The 23,566-nt window shown below is 36.0% G+C and overlaps 1 protein-coding gene across 8 annotated transcripts in view; it reads left to right on the top strand.

Annotated features, from left to right (window-relative positions):
- Positions 1-23,566, top strand: part of ADGRB3 (adhesion G protein-coupled receptor B3) — a 471,033-nt gene that overhangs the window by 237,295 nt on the left and 210,172 nt on the right. For all 8 annotated transcript variants that reach the window (XM_080388812.1, XM_080388813.1, XM_080388817.1 and 5 more), the window contains one exon: positions 3,458-3,566. In XM_080388812.1, the coding sequence (XP_080244938.1) occupies positions 3,458-3,566 (109 nt within the window). The remainder of the gene's footprint in view (positions 1-3,457; positions 3,567-23,566) is intronic.

The raw sequence follows: 23,566 nt of genomic DNA, 5'->3' as shown, positions 1-23,566 counted from the left end.
GGTGCAATGATGCAAAGACATCAGAACTCACCTAAAGAACTCATATGACACCACCAAACAACTTACAGAAATTTAAACAGTAGACCTTTTTTAAAAGATTGTATTTAGGATAACATTTGTGATCATTAAGACTGACAAATTTCTGGCATAAATTAGATATGATGATAGCACTTTATAAAACAGTAAAGTCTAAAAGCCTAATAAATTTATAATAAAATAATTTAAAATTCAAATTAAAACTAATTTTTTCTTTGGTATAAGTATTTCCTACATGTTTATACCAAGAACATTATAGGGCAATGTTAATATTTTTGTTTATGAACATGACCATAGAACTATCAAATTTATTCAGATACAAATATCAGTGAGAATGAGGATGAACAGATAATTATGTACAGAGAAAAAATTATGGAGGTAGTCAAAGGCAGGAAAATATTTCTATCTGAAGAACGATTAAAAAAAGCAAGTTATTTCAGTATGAAAAAATGTCAACTGCAGTTATGTGCAATAGATTTTAAAATCAGGAGTGGATTGGAGAGTGTCATGCAGGAATGATTAATCTATTCACTATCTATTCTTGTAAAATAACTAAAGGACCTCATATAGTGGCAGATTCAGAATGGATACAAGGAGATACTTCCTCTACAGAAGGTCAGGTTGCAGAATTTCTTGCTGCTGAATGTACACAAGTCAAAAAAGTAAATAGACAAATTAATGAAAGAAAAGTCAATACTGGACTGTTAAATGAAAGACCCCATTTTTGCTTAGGGAAGTCCTTTGGCAAAAAAAGTGCTAAAGGCTGGGCAAAAATTCCAAAAGAAGTATCACTGTGTGCATGCCCCTTTATACTCTTTCTTCAACATCTGCTATTTGCCACTATCAAAGGCAAGAAGACAGCTTACATAGATTTTTGGTCTGCTCTTGTATGGTCGTTGCCACTGTGTTATATAGATACTTGAAATTCGTTTACTTTTAATATAGTTCTTAATAAATCACCAGGTGTTTAAAAGTCTTTGAAGCTATTTAACTTCATTTTTGTAAGCTCATCTTTAAGACTAAGAAAGGGAAGATTAGAACTTTTCACTACCAATACAAACCTTGCAGTAGACATAACTTGCTGCAGCTGACCCATTGTAATTTAGCCAGAAATCATATTTTTCTTTCACTGTTTTTCTGTTGCTCTGTGTAACAGCCAGCTACAAAAATAGACAATGTCATTTCCCTTAGTGGTGGTGGTGGATGGCAGCAGCAAAATCACATGCATGTGGGCAGTTTCTATAAACAGCACCAACATTATTTGAACCAATATTAAAAAACTATTTTAGCCCAACTAATGAACTGACAGGATACCACTCCTTATGTTATCAGCCTTGTCTTCTTCTACCTCCACCCTGCCTTCTACCTTCTACCTTACCCATGCCATGTTCACCATCTGTCCTATGAAGATCAGGGGATGACAACGCCTAAGAGGAAATGATGAAAATGTGAATGTGAAAGAGGGAACAACAAATATATAGTACCCTCATTGCTGCTGGTAAAAGAAGTGGTGTTGAAAAAGGGAGAGGAGACAAGTTATTTCTACTTTTCTGTAGCTCCTTCTTTCTACCTGGTAATTCATTGTCTTGCAGACCTGAGTACAGCACTGGTGGGCAGGCAGGAGCACAAGCAAGCACCAAGATGAGCTGAATGCAGGAGTAGCGGGGCCATAGCTGCCTGGTGACAAAGCTAGGGAATTCACTAAATCTTTGACTACTGAGTTATGACACCTGAAGAGACCATACCGCTGGTCATGTTACTGCTCTTAGGCCGTTACATGACCGTTCTCCAAGAAACTATTGAAGCAAGTCATTCTTCATACTGGCTAGGAGGGGTGAACTGGACTCCAAAGGTTCTTTTCTTTCACTATTGAAAATAAAAAAGCACTTTCCTATACAAAATACTCCTTTCTATCATATTTTGGATAAAAAGACTGAAAAGTTATGTTTAAATATAATTGGATTTTAAAACAGAAAAAATATTATCTGAAATTACTGCATCCTGTGCAAATACTTTTTTAGTTTTTATGTCAAAATCAAGGTAGGAATCAAACTTGAAAAGAATGTGTGCAAGTCATTATGTGCTGCAAATACAATCTTGTGCAAACACTACTGACTCATTAAAAAAAAAAGGTGACTGTTTCCAGTTCAGCCACTCAGCTGACGATTTTTTTTGTAATGAAACATTGCAAACCAAGGGGCAGCCTAACCAACATTTTTTGCCAGCTGTCATGGTTTTCTTGAACTCTGCAGCAACTGTTAATATAGATCTGTTAGCCTGTTTTCTGGATTCTTTGCTGGAAAGAGAATCTTACTCACTGTCAGCAAGTTTCTGACTTTCTAGCAAGTATACAGCTGCAATGCCTCAGCACATCTTTTTTTCTAGACTAAATTCCAGCAGTTTATACCATTAATTACAGGTTATATAGCATTCAGATAAACTGCGCTCACTTTAATACTTGCCTTTTGTTAAGAGCTGATGTAAAGCACTGCACGCAGGAAACCAAGTCCACAACACACAAGTTTATACTGGTGTTTCAAAACCCAGGAGCTATTCTGCATGTTCTTCATCACCATCTGTTTGCATCCTATTGATTAATCAGTACTTCAGATTTATAAAAATGAAGAGTACCTCTATAACACTGACTGTTCAACAGTTTCTGCTGAAACTATTACTATAAAATTTTATGTGCAAGAAATAGGGTGAAAAAATATTTTCACTGAAATTTATTAGTACATAATCTGTGAGTATGTGTGTTATGAACGAGATGGATGCAAAACCCAGACTTAGTTCCTCAGTAACTCATCATTAGTAAAATGGAAGTTGTCTCCTTCACCTGAAGCAGTGTTTGCAACCTTTTAAGATCATAAATGTCACAACAAAATCTTCATAAAAATGGTATTGCTGCCCTACCTTTTATAAAAAAGATCCATGTAGAAGACAAAGCACATCGTGAAATTCTCTGTCCTGAGCTGAGAAGCTATGGATCTAGACAGATAAAGCATGATGAAGATGGAGCACAGCACGCTGGAATTTATAGTCTCTATAGACATGTTTTAGAGTCTTTAGACCCAGTAGTGGAAAGAATGAATTGAATGTTGCTCATAAAGTGAAATTTGGAGATCTCACTGATACAAACTAAAAAACACCTTAACAGGTCATCTATTCTTTTTCTATTGCAAAGTACTCTATTACTGAAAATTGTCCTGTTCATAACAGGCCATGAAAACCAAAAAATATTTTTAATGTATATGATACAAGCAAAGTTTTAAAGCTTTTTAATAACCGTTTTGATCCTTTTTTTTCCTTTTTTTTTTTTAATGATGCATCATTATTTGTTGAATATAACAATTTTTTTATGGTTTTGGGATCATAGTAGATTTTGATATAGTTAATGGCATGTCTGACCTTCCTTTGTTAGATCTATCCGGGCTCAGTGGAGTTAATGCAGGTGATTGAAGATTTTATACACATTGTTGGAATGGGAATGATGGACTTTCAGAATTCATACCTAATGACTGGAAATGTAGGTAAGAAATAGGAATTTCTTCTATCAAATTTATGACCTATTGAAAATCAGAAATTGCAAGTATATACTATAGAGTTGCTGCTTCTATCAAGATCCAGATTGGGCTGCTCCTCCTCCTCCAGATTGTCTCTGTTCCTTGATTATCTCCTCTCTGGTTTAACACACTTGGTATGCCTTACACGTGGGACTTCTTTATAATCGTATCTTAAGATCTAAATGCAGTTTCAGACTCTAAATAAAATTCAGAAAATACTTACCAGAATACTATGAACTGTAGGTATATATTATAGCATTTCCACGATACGTTTTTTCAAAGGGTAATTTAGAAAATCATGCTAATTAAGAAATTAATGATATCCTTAGTAGCTTGAGAAATGTTAAATTTGTTGACAGTGTCTCTTTTAATATTCTGTTCTCCCAAAGAACAGTCTTTGCACATGCTATGATGTGATAATAATCAGCATAGACAGATAAGCAGTAATTTAAAAAAAAATCTATTAGTTGCCAGAATAATTTAAGCCTATGGATTCTTACATTAGTTTTTGCTATGTGTGACAGCTTCAAAATTTTATTCAGATTTATTTTTCAAACTTTGTTTTCAGCACTGGAGAGTTGCCAGGCAATATAATCAAATAATAACAAACATCAAATATGAAGATGCTTAGCAATTGAATTCCACTTCCTGGTAAACGCTTCGGCAATACCCCAGCATTTTATTAACAATTCAACCAAAAACAGGAGTTTGAAAAGCTCTTTTCTAAGTATTTAGTCTTTGCTTAGTATCCTCCTTATTCAATTTACTTTCTATAGCCAAACTTTTATAATGCCAGGAAAGTATTAGGTAGTTGTATGTAATGAACAAATTCAAAATATATGTTTGTCTGATAGCAAAACTTCTGTTGTCAATACATTCTTTCAGATCTTCAGTTAGCGTCTTCCTGCATCTATATGTCAGTCAGTTCTTCAGCAAGTCATTAGAACTCCTTAGAAGATATGGTCATTTATAAATTAGAGGGAGAATAAAGCAGGGAAATTATTGGAATGTCCCTATTGAAAATGTAACTTGCTGTGCAATAATAAATATTTATTATTGTTGTCCAGTTCATATCTAGATTGACAGGACTGTGAACACTAGCCCCTGTAAGGCACAGCCTTGTATTGGAGATACGTCAAAAAAATCACCAAAAAGAACACTGGCAGTCTTAAGATTTTTTTAAACATTTCAGTAGGCGGTATGGGGAACTTTAGCTTTTAACCAGTGATTTATTATTTCTGTTGTTTACTGTTTGCACTGTAGTACCACTTAAAGCTTCTTCCAGTTGTCAGTCCTTCATTATGCTAGACCCTGCAAAAATTTATAAAGAAACGTATCTTTCTTAAAATGCTTGTTCCTTGACATTTTTATGACAAAATAAAAAGATGAATTTATTTAAAGAGCAGAGCCTGTGCTGCTTGGCATGTTGTACTGCATTCTGATCTGTTTGTCCTCTAAAAACGTGCAAAAAAACCCCACTGCAAAATGTTTTAAGAAGATGCATTCAAATAATCTGTGTGTTTACATATTCATGTCTTCAAATGGGAAACAGCAACAACTTTCCAATTGAATCAGAAAACGTGCTGTGCACTGGCTAGCCTAGATAACTGCATAATCTTAACAGACTTTCTTTTGATTATCTTTCTCTTCCCACATGGAAGATATTTTTATGTGCTCAGGAGTAGGTCTGTTCTTAACAGTATAACCGTCAAAGGAATAGAAACAAAATGAGAAAAGTAAAATGTATTTATTCTGACTACCTAGCTCTGTGCCTTGACATACTGGCATGAGTTTGTCCTCTCTTTTCTTGGTCAACCATCAAAAAAGTACAGGGTCACTTACTGACCAGAATATTTGAGCTCAGGTGACATGGTGAGATGGGGACTTGAGGTTGTAATCAGCAAGGACTAATTTCTTATTTTCACGAACAAGGAAGGTTCTGCAACAATTCTGTTTTGGTGAGTTATCCTCAGAGGGTTGATGTACTTGGAATTTAGGGAACATTTATGTTGATCTCAAGTGAGAGGAATTAACTATACAGTTATTGTTGTCTTGTCTTAGCATTAATTCTACTGTTCCAAGAAGAGTTTCAAAATGTGTAAGGGCTTGTTTATAAGTGGTAATAACAATCTTGTCATTTAAGTCATCAAATGAATTCCATGCAGGAGGCAGATATATGCAGAAAGGAGGTCCAACTTTTATATATTCATCTTTAAGCACAACTATCCAATAGTTATTCTATAGGTTTTTAACTATAAAATATTCCCTCAGCATCTTCAGATACTTGAAATGCCTTTTGATGTATTTTCATTTTAGAATCACCTGTTTTCAGATATATGAGAAAAAGGATTTAGTACTAAAGATGAACTGCAGCTTCTTGTCAGAAAAAAACCCACCTTTTCTGTAGCAAATTTCACAGTATTGCAGAGTGCTTGCTTTCCTTCTACAAATTTCAGTTTACAAGCTCATTTCTAATTGAATGGCACTATAGTGGTCCATATAGAATTTGAACATCTAATTGTGTTTGACAGTTACGCTAATCTCCTGAGATCCTTCGCAGATGGAATTTTATTTTCTCATTCTTTCAAGACACAGAAGCAAGTAATTGTGATTTAACAAGTTACTATACAACAGCCACACTGCGATGACTGTCCATTGCACATTCTCAGCTCATGACACATGGGAAGCAATTAAAGTTACCTTAACTATATGGTGGGCTATACCAAGCCACATTATTATACATTTGAAAGTAGCTAAGAAGGTCCATAAGGACAGTTGCCATACAACCATAAAACTTTTCAGTGTGGTGGCGTTTAACTCAAATTCTTTATTGCTTCTGAACAAAACATCAGAGACTGGTTCCAAATCCAGATCCAATATCTGTGTTTTGGTGCTTGTTTAGGCAGCTCAGACAAATCAAATGCATTTCTATTAAAGCAAGGCCCATCTCCTTTTAGCTCTTCTCTCAAGGGTAGGGAATATGCTATGAAAAACTTGACAAATGTAAAAGTAATAATTTGCTTTCATCATGCATGGCTGGGACAGATGGTATTTGTTTCATGTGTGTGCTCTCAGTTCTATATTATATTCCTTTAAGAAATGATTAGCTAAAATAAGAGCCTCTGATAGGAGCTGGAAGCCTCCTTCCTCATCCTGCTTCTTCTCTTCTTCTTCCTCCTCCTCCTTAGGACCAGCTGAGCAGGCACAGGAAAAGGATAGTGTGAAAAAACAGGAGCTTTTACTACCACTCGGAGTCCCTGAACTAGCTGAAAGCAGAGGCCCACCTGCAAGGATAAAACATGCAGTGGGAGAAAAGCTTTTAAACCATATAACCATTCTGTGTTAACTACTCGCTTTCACTTTTCTCTGTTTTAAAAGATGAGTTCCTGATTTAGATCAAAGAATTGATCTTGGCTTTTCACAGCCTTTTGAACTTTTGAGGAGAGCTGAAGGTCTACACAGATCTACCTCAGAGCTTTGGCTGATTTGGGAGTCTATCGCAGTAAGCCATTAACAGTTCTGAAGAAATGTACTAAAAGGTGGCTGAACTGCTATCAAGAAATATTCATCCTTTAATTAAAAAAATATTGCTAGACTGGAAGACTGGAGTACCATAAGCATAACTGTCTTTAAAGGTATAGGTGCAATGTGAACTGGAAATAGAGAGCAATATCAGGAGATACATATTTCTATGGCAGATTAAAATTCTTTTTAAAGGAAAATTTTCCCTCTTACCAAATAAATTTCCTTAAGAGCAGCTGTGAAAAAAAAAATGCTTAAAGAAGTATTTCTTGCCAAAAATCAAGCTTTTAAAAGATATCAATGAGAACATCAATTTTTTTGAATTGCAGTGTGTTTTCGTGGATGTTATTTGGAACTGGCAGAAAATAAACAGAATTTTCAGCACGATAAAAGCCACTTTTTGTTAATGTTTAATTGTTAATAATGTTAATTTATGAATACTGTTGTTCAAGTGACCAGTAATGTTTTAAAATATGTAGATAACACAAAGTTATTTAGTCTAGTCAAAGACATGAAAAACTGAAGGTCTCCAGGGGTTATAGCAAAATGAAAAGAAGAGGGTATCCACTGACAAATTAAATTCAGTGTGACAAAGCATGTAAGAGGGAGTAGTTCAAACCATACATAATGTAGGGTTCTGAAATAATTTAGTAAAATGCCATGGTCATTTTTTAGCAAAGCTTAGAAAAGAACAACAGGATTAGTGTGCAAAAAGAGCAGTCTAAAGAAAATACAGAATTTTCTTTTAATTTTCAGTAACCATCATTTCCAATGCTCTTTTCAGTTGAGATTACATGGTTGGGATTCATTTTACTTCCTCTAAGCATCACACAGTTTGTCAAAGTCACCCAAAGCTTCTTTTATAGTCAAGACAAACTGCCCAGGAGCGCAATTCATACCACCTCAGACATCTGAAGTAAGGGCATAGGTTGCCTTCTGGAAGTTCTTCCGCTGGCTATAAAAACAGCCTAGTCACTAGCTTAGGCTTGAATGATTCATGTCATCTAAAACAAAGAGGAGTGCTACGCTGTGAGTAAATAAAACCTGTGGACACACAGAGGTTCAGAGCTGCATGATAAAAGCAAAAAAACCAAACAAACAACAAAAAAAAACCAACCACACAAAAACAAACAACCAAAAAAACCATTGAGAATTGGAATTATTAGAATAGATATTTGACAACAGATTGTTAAAAAGGGACTAGACGTACGCAACTGAAAAGTGAATGAAAAGAGAAACTAGGCTGACATTTCTGTTAAATCTTGCTCACAGGAAAAATGAAGATTCTTAACTAAACTATACATTAGCACTTTTAATTCTGAATAAACAAGAGGCCAAGGTTTTAAGAGGATTAAAATAAAAACAAGTAGATATCTATGTGGTGAATGCAGCTAGCTGTGATGAATATTATATAAAAAAATGAAGAGGTCCAAGCCATGCTTCCATGCATAAATCAGCTTCTATCTGTTATCTCTCTACTTAAAAATGGCTACTACAACACTGGTACTCTGATGAGTAATCTGACCCAGTATAGTAATTAACATAGAATTTAAGACTTCACACTGATCTGCTTAGATAAGCTTTATAAATATTGGCAGAGAACAAAGTCTAATTTCTGCCTTCACAGACTGTCTAGGATGCCGTAGGGGAGAAAAATATTTTAAAAGTGTCCATTGTTTTATGTTTTTGCATACTTTCTTGTTCCCCCTTCAATCTTCCATTCCATGTTCATATCCATGAAATTTGCACCAAAAGGTTAAATAATCCTGTAGGCTTGTGGAGTGTATCTTAAAATTTTCCACTCCTAGCTAGAGGTATGTAGGAATTTTAGTGACCAAAGGAGCTTTCAGAAGACGTACCTACTCTAGCTGTAAGACACTAGCAATGGTACACCTGAGCGAGAACTAGAAAATGAGCAAGCTGGATTTCTGTCTGTTACTGTGGGTTCATTCACCTTTTCCCAAGTAAGATTTTTAGGCCTTCTAAACTGTAGATCCTGTTCATAATCTCACGAAGCCTCTCCACATTATATGACTTGTTTACATATCCTAATAGCATCTGTCTAGTCTGCTTATTGTTTGTTTGTTTGTTTTTTGTCAGAGTTAGTGATGTGTATCTTAAATGCAGCACTCAAGATTCTCTCTTATATATCATAAATATCATACTAGCTTAAAGTATACCAAGGGACTGAATTTGTTTTAGTGTTTGAAAGGGTCTTTTTTGTAATATATTAAAGATACAGAAAAAAAGCCACAGCATTGATAATAACTCATCAAAAAGTGTAAAGAACATGTCTGAAATTTTCAGTTTGGAAAAAACTATTTTAATAACTGCATTCACATATACTCAGAATTAATTTGTACTGAAATTACTGCTTGTTCTGAGGCTGTGTAGTGCTAAAGCACAGTACTGTGAATTTTAAAGTGGATAATTGTGGTGAATAAAAATTCAGCTGGTAAAATTTCAACATTTTCTCCCAATAGAAAGAAAGTCATATCTGTCAGACAAATGAAAATGGAAATTCCATAGAATGACCCAAAATAGCCATACAGATTTCTCTCCTGTTTCCATCAAGTTATTCCAGAATGCCCCGTGTTTTCACAAAGAAAAATTTAAGGGTACAGCTTTCACTTTTAAGGAACCACTGTGTGGATTCCACTTGTTATTTTTAAGCAGATGATCAGGAATCATTCCTTGTGGTATATCATTGTTGATGTGCTTATATCATGTGATGTACAGTACCTTTGTAATGATTAATATAATTATGGTTGATTTTGTCAAGAACAAATTTTCACAAGGAAAAAAAATAAGTCAATGCATGTTTTGCAATGAAACGCATTCCTAATAGATAGAAAAACCAAGTCCCCTTTAATTCATAGAGCACTTATATTCTCTTCAGATTTCTACCTAACTTTTGAATAACTAATAAAATATACACCAAGGTCAGCAATATTCAGCTAACAATTTTTTCTTTTATATTAATACGTAATTTTGCTATATATACTTTTGCCCATTTTCATTGTCTAATATTGCACTTCTTCAGATGTAGCTCATCAGTCTTTCCTGCCCCAAACCTTTACCCTGCCTGCTGAGCAGATGCTTTGTTAATGTGAAAGTGGGCATCTGTCACACTTCTTTCTTCACTCCTCAAAAACTCCTTCAACTCCCAAGATTCATACACAGCCAGTGTCACTCCACTCTCCTGTTTCTATATTCTTCATTTGCTCAAACCGTATGTAACAATCGTCTGGTCGGTAAAAACTACCAGAAGGAACAGAGAAAAATAGACAAAAGAATAGGAAAACTACAGAGAGGTGAATTGGAATTTTTTTATACCCTTATATACTTCTGCTTCACCTATATATATATTTATATTATTTCCTTCACAGCAGCCTCAGCAATTTCTTGATCAGATCAGTATGTTGGCTTTCAGAACACTCAAGCTTTCTCCACTGATTAAAGGAGTAAAACTGCACATATATTTTGAAGGTGTAGCTCATCACAGTGTCTGATTTAGTGCCTGTACATGATCAAGAGCTCATATTTCTTTCTCAATATCAAATAAGCTTATTAAATGATTCACATTCCCTGGAAACTTAGCTGTGAACAGTGCATAAAAGAGCAGATTTTTTCCTCTCTTTTCTAAACTGCATGCTCAGGGATCCAAAGGAAATATGGCTCTCAGTTACTTAAGATTAAAAATTACTAATATCAGGGGGATGGCTGTATGAATCTTTAGCAAACAATCTTCACAAATATAGATAAAAATCTAACTTAATCCTATGGCTATATTCTAAGTAATAGTCATAATTCAATAGTTAGTTTTGTGTATGCAATTTATTAATTATTGTTAAAGGAAAAGTTAAATAAATTAACCGTTCAGTATTTTTAAACAGTTCTACAGGAAAATGGAATAATCTAAAGTGTTTCCCTTCACTACCTTATATTAAGTAGGATACAGTAGAGTAAAGGGTTCTAAAGAAATGGAAGCTATAAAATGTACAGATATCCAGGCTTCAGTCTAATTAAAAAAAAAAAAAATAAATGCCTCCAACTGAAACAGAAAGCAGTGCCTGCAGCCCATTTGTGGAAATGTGTCTTAGATTCTTACATAATTTCTAAATTTCTACCTCTGTAAACTCTTTTCTGAATCATTCTGTTTATAGGCCCCTTCCTACATGAACAATTAAAAGCTGATGTTTTCTAAAGGAATCATCCAGTTAATGACAGGACATTTTTAGACAGGTGCACTTAAGTGTTGCCCTGAGAAATGAATTATCTGAGTTTGTTTACTTCTTTGCCTTGGACAGCTGCATATTAAGGTAACTTCCAACAATTTCTAAGTAGAATGAGGCTTAAGGGGATAGAAATTAAGAGTCTCTGGTGATAGCTTTGAGTTAATGGGGTAAATGCACACACAGGGAGTATTATCATTTCATAGTAAGGTAGTGCCCAAGAGGCAACAATCATATTCAGTGAAGTATAGTGTCAAGATATGCCAGACAATACAGTCCTCCTGTCAAACAGGGGAGGCACCACCAGAGTGTTACAGTCTGATAACAAGATGCAATTCTGCACGAGCAGGTGACTCATTCTGGGATTTTGTATCCCTGTAAGGCAGTCAGCATGAATGCCCAGCCATCATCTGGTGGTACATCAGCTAGGGCTGCTCAGCTAGAGCTGGTGTGGCTAGGTATTGTAAATACCAAAGTTCACCCTCAGTTTTAATGAATTCTACAGGATTGTGTTACTCACTACCGAAAACAAAAGCAGGAAAATTAAATAGAATTAAAGTAACCCCCCACAAAATATAAATAGGAGTAAACCCAAGGAATTTCAGCTAGTAAAAATGAGCAAAAGGCAGTGGAAGCAGACTGATTTCCTGTCTGAGACTCTGGAGTCAACAGGCAATATTACGTACAAAGACTTGAGACAGCTATTAACTCTGCATGTTACTTGCAGTGTGTCAGAGATAGGTCTATTACCCAAAACAGAGCTCTGTTACGAATGTGGAGGTAGCATAGTTTATATCAAGCTAAGGATGTAACATACCAGCTGCCAAAGTTTGTTTTCATTTTTGAGGTTTTTGAGGGAGGGGGGAGTAAAGAATATAAAAAAGCGCAAACACTCAAACAGAGCACCAAAACCAAAACTCAAACAAACCAAAACACCAACAAAAAAATCCCACAAACAAACAAACAAAAACCAGAAAAGGGGTCAAAAAACTTTTACCCAGAATATTAGACAAATCAGCCTGCTGTGTTGAAAAACTACATGATTTCCTCAGTGGTGACTCTAGGTTTTCATTCCAAATAGCAGTACAGATCTGCCTCTTTCAAACCACATAGCCTGAAATTAACGTAACAATTGAGCTAACAAACTGAATAAGCATTTTTCATTTTTAAAGTCAGTTTCATGAAGGTGTTAGTGGGTTATTAATATCAGAGAATAGTTTTTTTACGGTAAATAATTATTTTGGCACTGGAGCTATAAGATATTTCTGAGATCAAGCTTCAAAGCCATGTAAACATACAGATATAATTGTTGTGCCTGTGTAATTTTTATTATTTTTTTTATATGGAGAGTTGGACTTCAGTATGCAGACCAAAGATACTATGTACGTCTCTGCAGTTCTGTTCAGATCAGATTGTATTATGGTAACAGAGCTAACAGCAAGATAGTTTAAAGTATCTCAAAGGATCCAAGTACTGGGTTTGCTGAAATCAAGAACAGGGTCTGAAAGCTATGAATTATCTTTTGTGCTTTGTGATTTCTGAACCCATTTCTTGTGTTTTGGTTTGCTTTCCCTTGACTTCAACTGTGAGTTTTAGGACCCTATTTGCTGCTCTGGCTCAAGGCTGAGATAGAGGGTCATTGATAAGGTTTGTGATACAAATCAGAGGATCATTCTACTGCGGATTTTTAACAATATAGTTTGGGAAATGGTCTTATAGAAAAGATGTTTTCTCTCATTACATGAATGACTTTTCCTATAATCTGTAGTTCAAAGCTTATGCTGTCCTTTAAAGATTATTATTTTGTGGAATTCTTTTGTCTGCCTTCTAAGGTCTTCCATTTTTAGTGCCAATTACATTAGCTAATAGTTAGCGGTGTTAGTTACATGTCATTTTTTGTAATACATTGCTATTAAAATCTTATGGCCTCATACTGTCTTCCATGGAGTATCATAAAAGAAGGTAGATTTCCAGTACATCTATGGGAAAATAGCATATTAGTATAGTAATTTCTCCAGAAAATCATGTCTCTGGTCCTGTTGTAGCATAGCTAGAATGTGAGCTGATCTGAAAAGCAAATACTTAGAAATCCATTCATATGGGTATAAATTGTGCCCTTTGGTGAAACATTTTTCTTTCCTATATTGGCACCAAAATCTCATCTCCAATAAAGCAGAGGAATGAAAACAGAGTGGTCTGCCCAAGGGGAAGAAACTGAGGGACAGTCATCAGGATGATTGGATCTTCAGGGACTGGCAGTCAGGCAGGCTGCTACATCTGCACGTACAAGATTTTCCTGTTTCTGAGGGAACATTTATCAAGAATAAAGCAAGCTTATCCCCTCCTTTCTCATTTTTACCTCAAGAGGGTACAATATGTTCATAAAGATTAAAGGGAATATCTCGTTTTGCCATTAGGTATCTCAGATTGTTCATTGCAGAAGCATAGAATGAATGCTTTCAATGCTCGTTTAGCTTTGAAAATTGCATCACTATCTAGGCAATGAAAAATAATGGTCTCCATTCACAGCCAACAACACACAAAGAAAAGTTAATTTCTACAAAATGACTGCCATTTAACTTTGCCAAATTGAACTTATACATGTTTCTTGGATGAAAAGTTCCACTACTGGAAAACACATCTGGTGATTTTATACCACATCACCTATTTTACATTCCTGGTTGTGCTTAGAAATAATTTTCAGAAGTTAAAATTATAGATTTCAGATAAACTGAAATCATAAAGACTGCACATCAATAGGGTAAGACATTCAAATATGGCACTAGTTCATCTACTTAGAAGTGGTATTCAACAGCAAAGCTCAGAGAAGTTTGAAGTGTTTATGTTTGTACTGTTTACCATTTTATTCTACAAGACAGTAGAGGGGGTTTGCTAAATATGTATTTGTTCTTTGAATGTACCTGAAGCATGCATTTAGGAATTTTCTTTTACAGCTTAGAAAACAAGGAGTCAAGTAATGCTGTATGGCCATTTTTCCTTCATGTAGGCATTTGTTAGAATATTTTCTTCTGTTCATAGTTGGGTTAATCCTTCCATTATCTAACATCATATTTGTTGGCTTTTTAATATATGGTTTGAGGGAGACTGTCTAGTGAGTCACATGTGTGCTTTTTATGGATTTTTCTTTCCTATGGCTATAATTTCTATTGATAGCACCAGCTGCTGGATCCAAATTTTTACCTGTCACTCAGCATTCTCTATGTTCACATTAATCGGCACTGTCACTGGTTTTAGTAATTTTTAGTAAAGACTCTTCTAGCTGTAGCTGAGTGTGAAATGGAATTATTAGACCTGCAGGGTTTTTTAGGTATTTTTTAGATAATTTTTTTTTTCAGATTTAGTGCTTCACTGGAAAAAAGCCAAACATTCCATTAAAACAGCTTAATTAAAGTTATGTTACCTCCCAGCTGTGCTGGACAGTTATCACAGGTTGTCTGATAAGCTAAGAATTGCTAAATTGCCAAAACACTATTTTGTTTCTTCACAGCATTTGAACCTCTTCAAGGTAAAAAAAATTAGGACTCAGCGTGTATATTACCATCATTCATGTTGAAATAGTTTCATTTAGCAGAAGTATCTAAATAGGTAGGATTTTTTTTCATTCAGATGAAGTCTATAGTGTATTGAGGTTTGTACTAAAGGAGAAAATTATTCTGTACTCGGTGGCTAGGGTTTTCTCAGGACTGTAAGGAAAGCAAGGTCAATTTACTGTTCCAGTGAGGTTTCTTTGTTCTTAGTTTAACCATTTGGGCCCAGGCTGAATTTAATCTGTTACAGAAAGAACTAAAAATGAAGGAAGGCATAATACAAAAATTCCACAAATATAGCCTAAATATAGTAGGTAATTATTAAAAAGACCAAGGGATTATTTATAAAACCATAGTTACAGGTTTTGTTTAAGGACTTCTGTCACCCTCTTCTCCTGTCTTTATGTAATTTCCAATCATACATACCTCTGTTGAATAATATTTGTTTAATCCTATTAATGTGATTAAATTAGCTGTTTCACTTAACTGCTTTTACTTCTTGTATTGCTATGCTAAATTCTCATCAATTGCTTTTTTAATGTTTAGTGAATGTTGGTGTAAGTTTAGGGAAAAAAATTATACTATGTCTGATTAACTTCTTGCTCCAAGCAGTGCAATCAGTACGTTGTCTCAGCACATGCACTGAAAGTCTCGTTTGCTGAATGATGACACTGAGCACCTTTTGAAAATACTTCGCTACCATTCAGATGTCCCTTTGCAATAAATATAGTGTAACTGTAGAACTCAAATATTTAAATCATCAAGATATAATTAATAGCCACACTTCATATCAAATATGCTTGATTATGCTGTCTACATCTGTACTTCTACAAAAAAGTTACTGCTTTGAAATATTATCAAATAACTGAGCATTCTTACACTGACCCTTAACTTTGTTCCTCTTTCATTGAGTTTAGAAATTGATATGAATGTTTGCCACCAGAGTGCAGTTAGTTTGGTTTCCAATAAAGCACCATTTAGATGTTTTGGGATTAGGGGCAGAAAACCCATTTAGTACATCAAAAATATTCTATAAAAGCAATAACACTGTAAAAACTACACAGAACAAAGAGGGGGGAATAACTGAAAGGAAAAAAGGCATTTTTTTTCCCAGCATCGTGCAAGATACTGTTTGTTGGGTATCAATGCTATAATCAGGATATGGTGGCAAAAAAAGGATAATGTAAAATAGCACTTTTTATCGTCCAGTTCTCCAGGGAATGATTTGTACTAGGAAAGCCACCTTGTCTGTGAATTATGATCTGTAAGTGGTCAAATACTATTAGAAGTAAGAAATATATTATTTCTGGCTATCTCCTAGATCTGACTGTGGACATAATGACAGTTATCCCAAATATGGCATGGCAGTAATAGCAAAACTGTACTTGGTTGTAGAATACTTAATGATGAATGATTTTGAAATACTAAAAGCATAGATTAATTTTAACAGAATTTGCAGAGATTTTCAGTAAATAAATAGCTTCTCTGGCATATAAATTCAGTCACTCTGTGTTAGTACTTTCAGGTACAGGAAATTAATTGAAGGAATTGTGTTGTCTTTTTGCATCCCAAAAACTATAGTTTAATAGAAAACAAAAATTCCATCCCTGCTTATTTCCATATTTCACATTCATGATATTCTATTTAAAAAGATTTCACAATTTTTAATGAAATAATGTGTGAAAACAGTCTGGAGTAAACTCTTCCTTTCTGCTTTATATTATAGATATAGATGTGTTTTATGGAGTATTCCACATTGTAGAATTGTATTTTAACTTTATAGAGCTTCTACCTACTGGCAGTATTTCCAGGAAATAAGGGATAGTTAGCCAAAGCATTATAGTTTCAGTTTGGGGGATGCCTATTCTGAATGTATATTTCATAACCATACTGCAGTGAACAGAACAAGAAATTAAAGAAGTAACAATAGCAATAAACCCAAAATTTGTATTGCAATAACTGTAGCAGAAAATAGTTTGCAGATCGGATGTAGTGCCAAAGAGACAGAAGAGTCATAGCAGGTATATATGTTAGTAATGCAAAAGTTGCAGAGCCAGTCATGGTTATGACACCTTTTGATGGCATCTGTCATGCCTCAGGAAAACCAGAGATGTCTTATTCACAGTAGTTTCTACAGATTAGCTGTCCAAAGTGGTAGTTCTCTCCTGCATGTAGAGGAAAAACTGAAGGCACTGTAAGAGCACCTGAAAAGCTGGTCTGAATCTGAATAGACTTTTTAAGAATGTGAAGCCTATCGGCTGTAGGTATAATGCTATGGTATATCTTGAATTAAATACTTTGACCAGATTCTGTGATTAGTTTTGGCACTGAGCTCAGGAGTAATGTGCTTGCATTTTATGTACTCACTCAAAGGCAAGGGTTAATCCACTATTGCTAAAAAGCAGTTTAATCTCAGTATGCAATATATAGAAAATTCAGATGATAGAATGACAGATTCATAGAATCATAGAATCATTTAGGTTGGAAAAGACCTTTAAGATCATCAAGTCCAACCATAAACCCAGGAATTCCAAGTCCATGACTAAACCATGTCACCAAGCCCCCCATCTACGCATTTTTAAGATATCTCCAGGGATGGTGATTCCACCACCTCCCTGGGTAGCCTGTTACAATGCTTCACCAACCTTTCAGTGATTTTTTTTTTTCCATATATCCAATCTAAACCTCCCCTGACACAAATTGAGGCCGTTTCCTCTTGTCCTGTAGCTTGTTGCTTGGGAGAAGAGACCAACACCCACCTCACTACAATGTCCTTTTAGGTAGTTGTAGAGAGCAATAAGGTCCCCCCTCAGCCTCCTCCTCTCCAGACTAAACCACCCCAGTTCCCTCAGCCACTCCTCATAACACTTGTGCTCCAGACCCTTCCCCAGCTCCGTTGCCCTTCTCTGGACACGCTCCAGCACCTCAGTGTCCCTCTTGCAGTGAGGGCCCAAAACTGAACTCAGGATTCGAGGTGCGGCCTCACCAGTGCCAAGTGCAGGGGGACAATCCCTTCCCTGGTCCTGCTGGCCACACTGTTTCTGATACAAGCCAGGGTGCTGTTGGCTTTCTTGGCCACCTGGACACACTGCTGGCTCGTGTTCAGCTGGCTTTTGACCAGCATCCCCAGGTCCTTTTCTGCAAGGCAGCTTTGCAGCCACTCTTCCCTGAGCCTGTATGTTGCATGGGGTTATTGGGACCCAAGTGCAGGACCTGACACATGATTTTTTAAAATCCTGGGAAGGCAACACAAGCAACGCTAATAAGGCATCCCTATCCTTCTCTGTCAACTGCATTCAAAATTAATGGCCATGTAAGGCACCTGAATTCAAACAAGGGAAACAATAATGATAAAACGTTCGACTTAGTTGACTAGTTGGCTGTTGGTTTTCATTCCTTTCTTAGCTGCTTGGATCTTTTTGATTCCTCCTCCCACAGCCTTGATAAATATGAAAAGTCTCTTATTTGAGGGGAGTGGGAGGGAAGAAGCAGTGGATGCTGGAGATGGGATGACCAGAATTGGATAACAAGAGCTGAGCACAAGGTCTGCATGCCATAGTGATTCATGTGATTGTGTTATAGCAGCTTATAATAACCAAGCCCTGTCATTCTTTATAGTCCCAGTTTTCTAGTTAGATATTTTTAAACCATCTCCTCATTGTGCAGTTGTTTTATTGAAATGACCATAGTAACTCTTGAGATATTTCTCCTGAGTTATTAAAGTTAATTTAGAATTCAACAATGTGAGCACGTAAATCAAACTCAGCCTAATTAGTATTACTGACTACTTATATTGGATAGTGTCTATATGTCCCACTGAGGTAGTGAGTTTTTGTTGTGCCATGCGTGATGTAAACAATCTAAATAAAGTATGTGTGCATTATCCTGACAATTAGATATCACAGTGCCCCAAGACGTTTTACAATCCCTTAAGCAAATCTTAATCCACTTTATCTCCTCCATGGAGATCATTCAAGATGAATTAGAGATGCCTCTAGAAAACAAAGACCTGGTTATGAATTCCTGTGAGGACAGTTAGAATCATGGCTTGAACATGAAGCTGAGACACAGGAGACCTGTGTTTCTAACAGTTCTTTTTCACATTTTCTGCATGACTCTGCTCAAGCCTGTCTTAAAGGCATTAACCATGTAGATGTTGTAGCACCTGCTTATGAAGTGCTGGTTCAGAGAGAAGCAAGAGTGGGCTGCTCTATGAGGGAAACCAGGAGACAGCAGGACGTGCACAGTGGCCTTGCTGGAAAAGTCAAGGTCCCACAGCACTCAAACGAAATGAGCAGAGGAGGTCTGTGACGATAGCCAGGCCCAGATAATATTTCAGATCACTAGATGAATCCATAGTGATGAGGCAGAGCTGACATCAAGCCAGGAAGTCAAGTCACAGTGTCAGGATCAGGATTTGGTCCAGTGGTCTCCAGGCAAGCCCATAGTGAAAAAGCAGCTCCAAGGCTGCTCGACCTTGATTCCAAATCTGCAGGTCAAGGTTAAAAAAACCAAAGTACATAGCTTACACAAACAAAGCTGATTCAGCTTAAGTGTAGCTCTTGAGTGAAGGGGCACGGACCCCCACTTCTCACAGCCCTTTTCACAGTAGTCTGATCGAAGTTACACATTTGCATTATCAGAGCTGATTTTGAGCACCAGCAGCTAAAGCTGTAGAGGTATGTGTGTGATGGGGGTGCACCGGTTTATGGCACCTCCTTGGTACTTAGTTGAACAAAAAACTCAGAATGGAAGATACCCACTAGAGAAATGATTTGATACCCACTAGAGAAATGACCAGGAAATGCTACGCTTATGACTGAATTCTTTCTGTCTCTTAAGTTAGTAAAGAAATTAGTAAAGCACTAATTTGAGACACCTCTCAGTTATCTGGCATGAATTAAGCAAATCTGCCTTTCTTCTGAACCCTTGGCTTATGTGTTGTGTCTGTTGTCAAATGAGTATTCAAATAGAGTTTTAGTCCTCCTTTCTTCCTAGATAGCTGAAGGTTTTGATGGTGATAGCCTTGAATCCTAATGCATATTCTCATCCAAAGTGAGGAACGTATGATTTATGATTTATAATTCCTTCAGACGGGGATCGCCTCTTCAGAGGGGGAGGTAATCACACTAAGATCTTCCTAATTCAAGTGCTAAAAACATTAGTTCAGTAGTCTAACAGGCAGTGTTAGACCAGCAATGCTTTCTCTGACTTGACCAGATTTTAAAGAAGAAAGCAACTGCAGATGCATTTAATGAGGGAACCAGTCTGATCAGTAAAGCTGACCAGTATAGCTACAGGCTTGAGCATTTTGAGGATCTTGCTTGCTGCTTTGTCTGATATCTCAGTCTTAATGGAGCTGAAGTATAAAGGCACTGAGATGCTCTGATTGGATCATTTCTGGGAAGGCATATGGAGAAATTTGTACATGCCTGGTGAAGTGCTGTAAAAATGAGGGCTACCTGCAAGCATTTCTTCCATATCTACTGTTTTGAAGGATACGGGTTTTGATCAGGCTGTACTTAAGTTTTACTAGCCACTTCCATACTATTATTGCTCTGAGATTCTATGCCAGAGTAATTTACAGTTCTCTCAGTTTTAATTTGCTCATAGTTGTATCTGAAAGTTCTTCAAGTTGCCATTTTGTATGATTTAAAAAGCTGTTCAATAATAAAATGTAATAGAGATGTTTCTAGTCTGCTACAAAATATTGTGATTAGAAACATATATGGATTCACATTGTGGCTTTTCTACATCAAATCTTCTATCTCCATGCATGAGATTTCACTTCTCGTATCACCTTTCAATATCCTGCATAACTTAGTTCACATCTTTCTAGATTTCTGAATTATAGGATTCAGTTGCCATTTCCCTAGAGGCAAAGACAATGGCCATCTTTCCTTTGCTTCAATTTTCTGCTTCTGGGAAGCAATCATTCTACCCTTGCTCATCATCTCCCCAAGCAATGTAATGTTGAGACAATATTTTTAAAAAATCCCTGCTAATGATTTTCATGTCTGTTTGCCTCCTTACTGATCTCTTCTTCTCTGGCAATTCCTGTCTATCTTTTAAGTAGTTCTTAGTGGATATCTAATCATCAGTAAACGTGATAAATATACAAATGATACCTCTTTCTCAGCTTTTCTTCCTTCTCCCTTTCTCTGGTGACAGCTTCATCATCATTCCCACCTTCTGAGCTTGCTACCTTAAAATCAGCTTCAGCTTCACTCTCTTTTTCTCTCATTATGAGCTAGAATCACCAGCACAGACACTTTTGCCAGTCACTTTAGTGATTGAAAAATGGTTTCTGTAGCTTCCCAGCACAGTCAATCTAAAATAGTGTTGCAGGTGGCCTTGCCCCCTCAGTATTACCATGGTTTTCACCATTGTGTATGTAACATTAAAAGTCATGCACTTAAATGCCAACTCTTTCTATCTCCTGCATCAGCCTCCATCTCGCTTTATGCCATGTCTTTCTTTTCCTTGAGAAGTGCTTTATGACAAGGAAAAGGTGGCTAAGGGAACACTTAGTCTTAGTAGCATGAACACACAGTAATACTAAGAGGAATGGAAAAAATAAATCTCTCAGAAACTCACAGTACCTTGGATGTGGCTCTGGGTCTCTTTGGCTGTTCATGTCTTCATCTTCAATATAACTCCCAGAAGATGGAGTTGTCTTCTAGTTAATGAAGTACAACTTCATACCGTGTTTTGCTCAAAGGATTTTTCTGAATAACGTATTTCAGAAACCATTCCATTGTATCATGGAAACACATTTTTTTTCTGACTGCTCATTAAAAAATTGTTTACATTTTGACTAGATCAATTGGGTTTTATTAAAACTTGTGATTCAGATTTGCAAATTTACAAGTTATTTTTTTCTTTATATTCATATTGGCCAGCTGCAAATAGCTGTATTCATCTTACAGAATGCAATAATGTAAGCATATAGAAACAATGATTAAAAATTATAAAAATGCTAAGATTATTATATTTTCGCCTAGGGGGACCTGCTGATAGGACATTTGGTGAATGGTCAAATTCTGTGATGCTACAGCCATTTCTATACACTAACTCTTTCTCAGGGACTAAATTTTAATAGTTTCCATATTATTTTTTTTTTAGAAAGATTCTATTATCCATAACAACAATTCTTAATGCTCTAATTAACATTTGAGCTTTTAATTTTTTGTTTTCCATTTTTATTCCCATTCCTAGAACAAGGAAAAGTTTGGAAAAAGAATTGTAATATTATGCTTCACCTGTTTTAATTTTATCAAGTTAGATTTTTTATCATAACAAATGTGCAATCAGAAACCTCTCAAGAGAATGCATATGTCTATGTGATTTTTTACGAGTCTTTGAAATTAGTATATTCCTGAGTTGTTCCTAAAATACAGAACTTGGTACTGAACAACAAAAGTACACAAGACCAAGAAGAAACACTTGCCTGCTCCATATAAATTATTTTTTTTAATTATGTAAGTACCAGAAGATATCTGAGTGTTTATTACGCATCCTGATCATTGTCTGAAGCCATGCTCCTTTCTAACTTCCTAAATATTATACGAGTTGTATTATTGATATGGCAGCATATTACTGTCTTTTGTTACAGGCTTTTGGAAGCATATTAAAACATCATACAATTATGTGACTGCTCATGTCTTTACTTATTCTTCACATTGTTTAGAGCACTGCAGCAGCCTGCAAGCTCAAAATACAGATGAGTTCATTATTTCCTCTAAGGTGCTTTTTACTAATAAATGTATTATTTTGCAACAAAAAAGGTAATGGGTACCTCTCTTCCCCATTGCATTTTCTATGGAGTACAGAAGGGAATTATTCAGAGATCACTGTTAAGGTAGCTTGTTGATTAACCTAAAGCATTATCCTTCACCTTCAAGCAGCGAGCCCATTTAAGGCACAATTTGCTTGACACCAAAGGAAGGACTCATGCATAACTCATGCCTGATTAGTGAAAGTATCTATGAAACACCTACTGCTTCTGCCTACACCAATACTGTGTCTTGCTGCCCAAAACTTTAATAATCAGAAGGTAGCTGTTACGGGCTGTTGAGTTACAGGGATGCAAGTGCACAGCAGGATTCTAGGGACATCCCTCTCATCTCCCATGGAGCAGTAGGGCATAACAGGGTTCTAATTTAAGAAGACATCATTTCTGTGTTGGTAGTCCTAAGAAGTAGTATATCTGTTCAGTTGTAATTTCTTAGGAGCTTTTTTCTACCTATTTTCTGACAATTGTTCAATGTTGGTTCAGTGTGGAGAGATTTCATGAGTATTATTAGTAGAGGGAAAAGTACCTGGTTGATCTTATGCTCATATAAGAGGATGTTACTTCACCACAGTCCTTCTGTTACATATAATCTTGTGAGTGGTAAAGAGGTGGATTTATCCATGTACTGATAGAAGAATTTTAAAGATCATCAGGCCTGTTCAGATGCAGAGTTCCATAGCAAATCTGGAGGTCCACAAATTGGTCTCCTTGAAAAGGGGATATCACCATTTGTGTTTAATACAAATTGTCTTTTAAATGATGGGTTTAAGTGGGTAGAGCAAATCTGTTATGAATATAATCTCTAGCATGTCCATCTGGCCATTTGATGATGAGCCAGGCAAGACTTTGTTCCCTGTGTATCCAACA

The sequence above is a fragment of the Falco punctatus genome, assembly GCF_963210335.1.
Source record: "Falco punctatus genome assembly, chromosome: 5".
Lineage (NCBI taxonomy): Eukaryota > Metazoa > Chordata > Aves > Falconiformes > Falconidae > Falco > Falco punctatus.
This window is presented reverse-complemented; position numbering and strand designations above follow the sequence as displayed.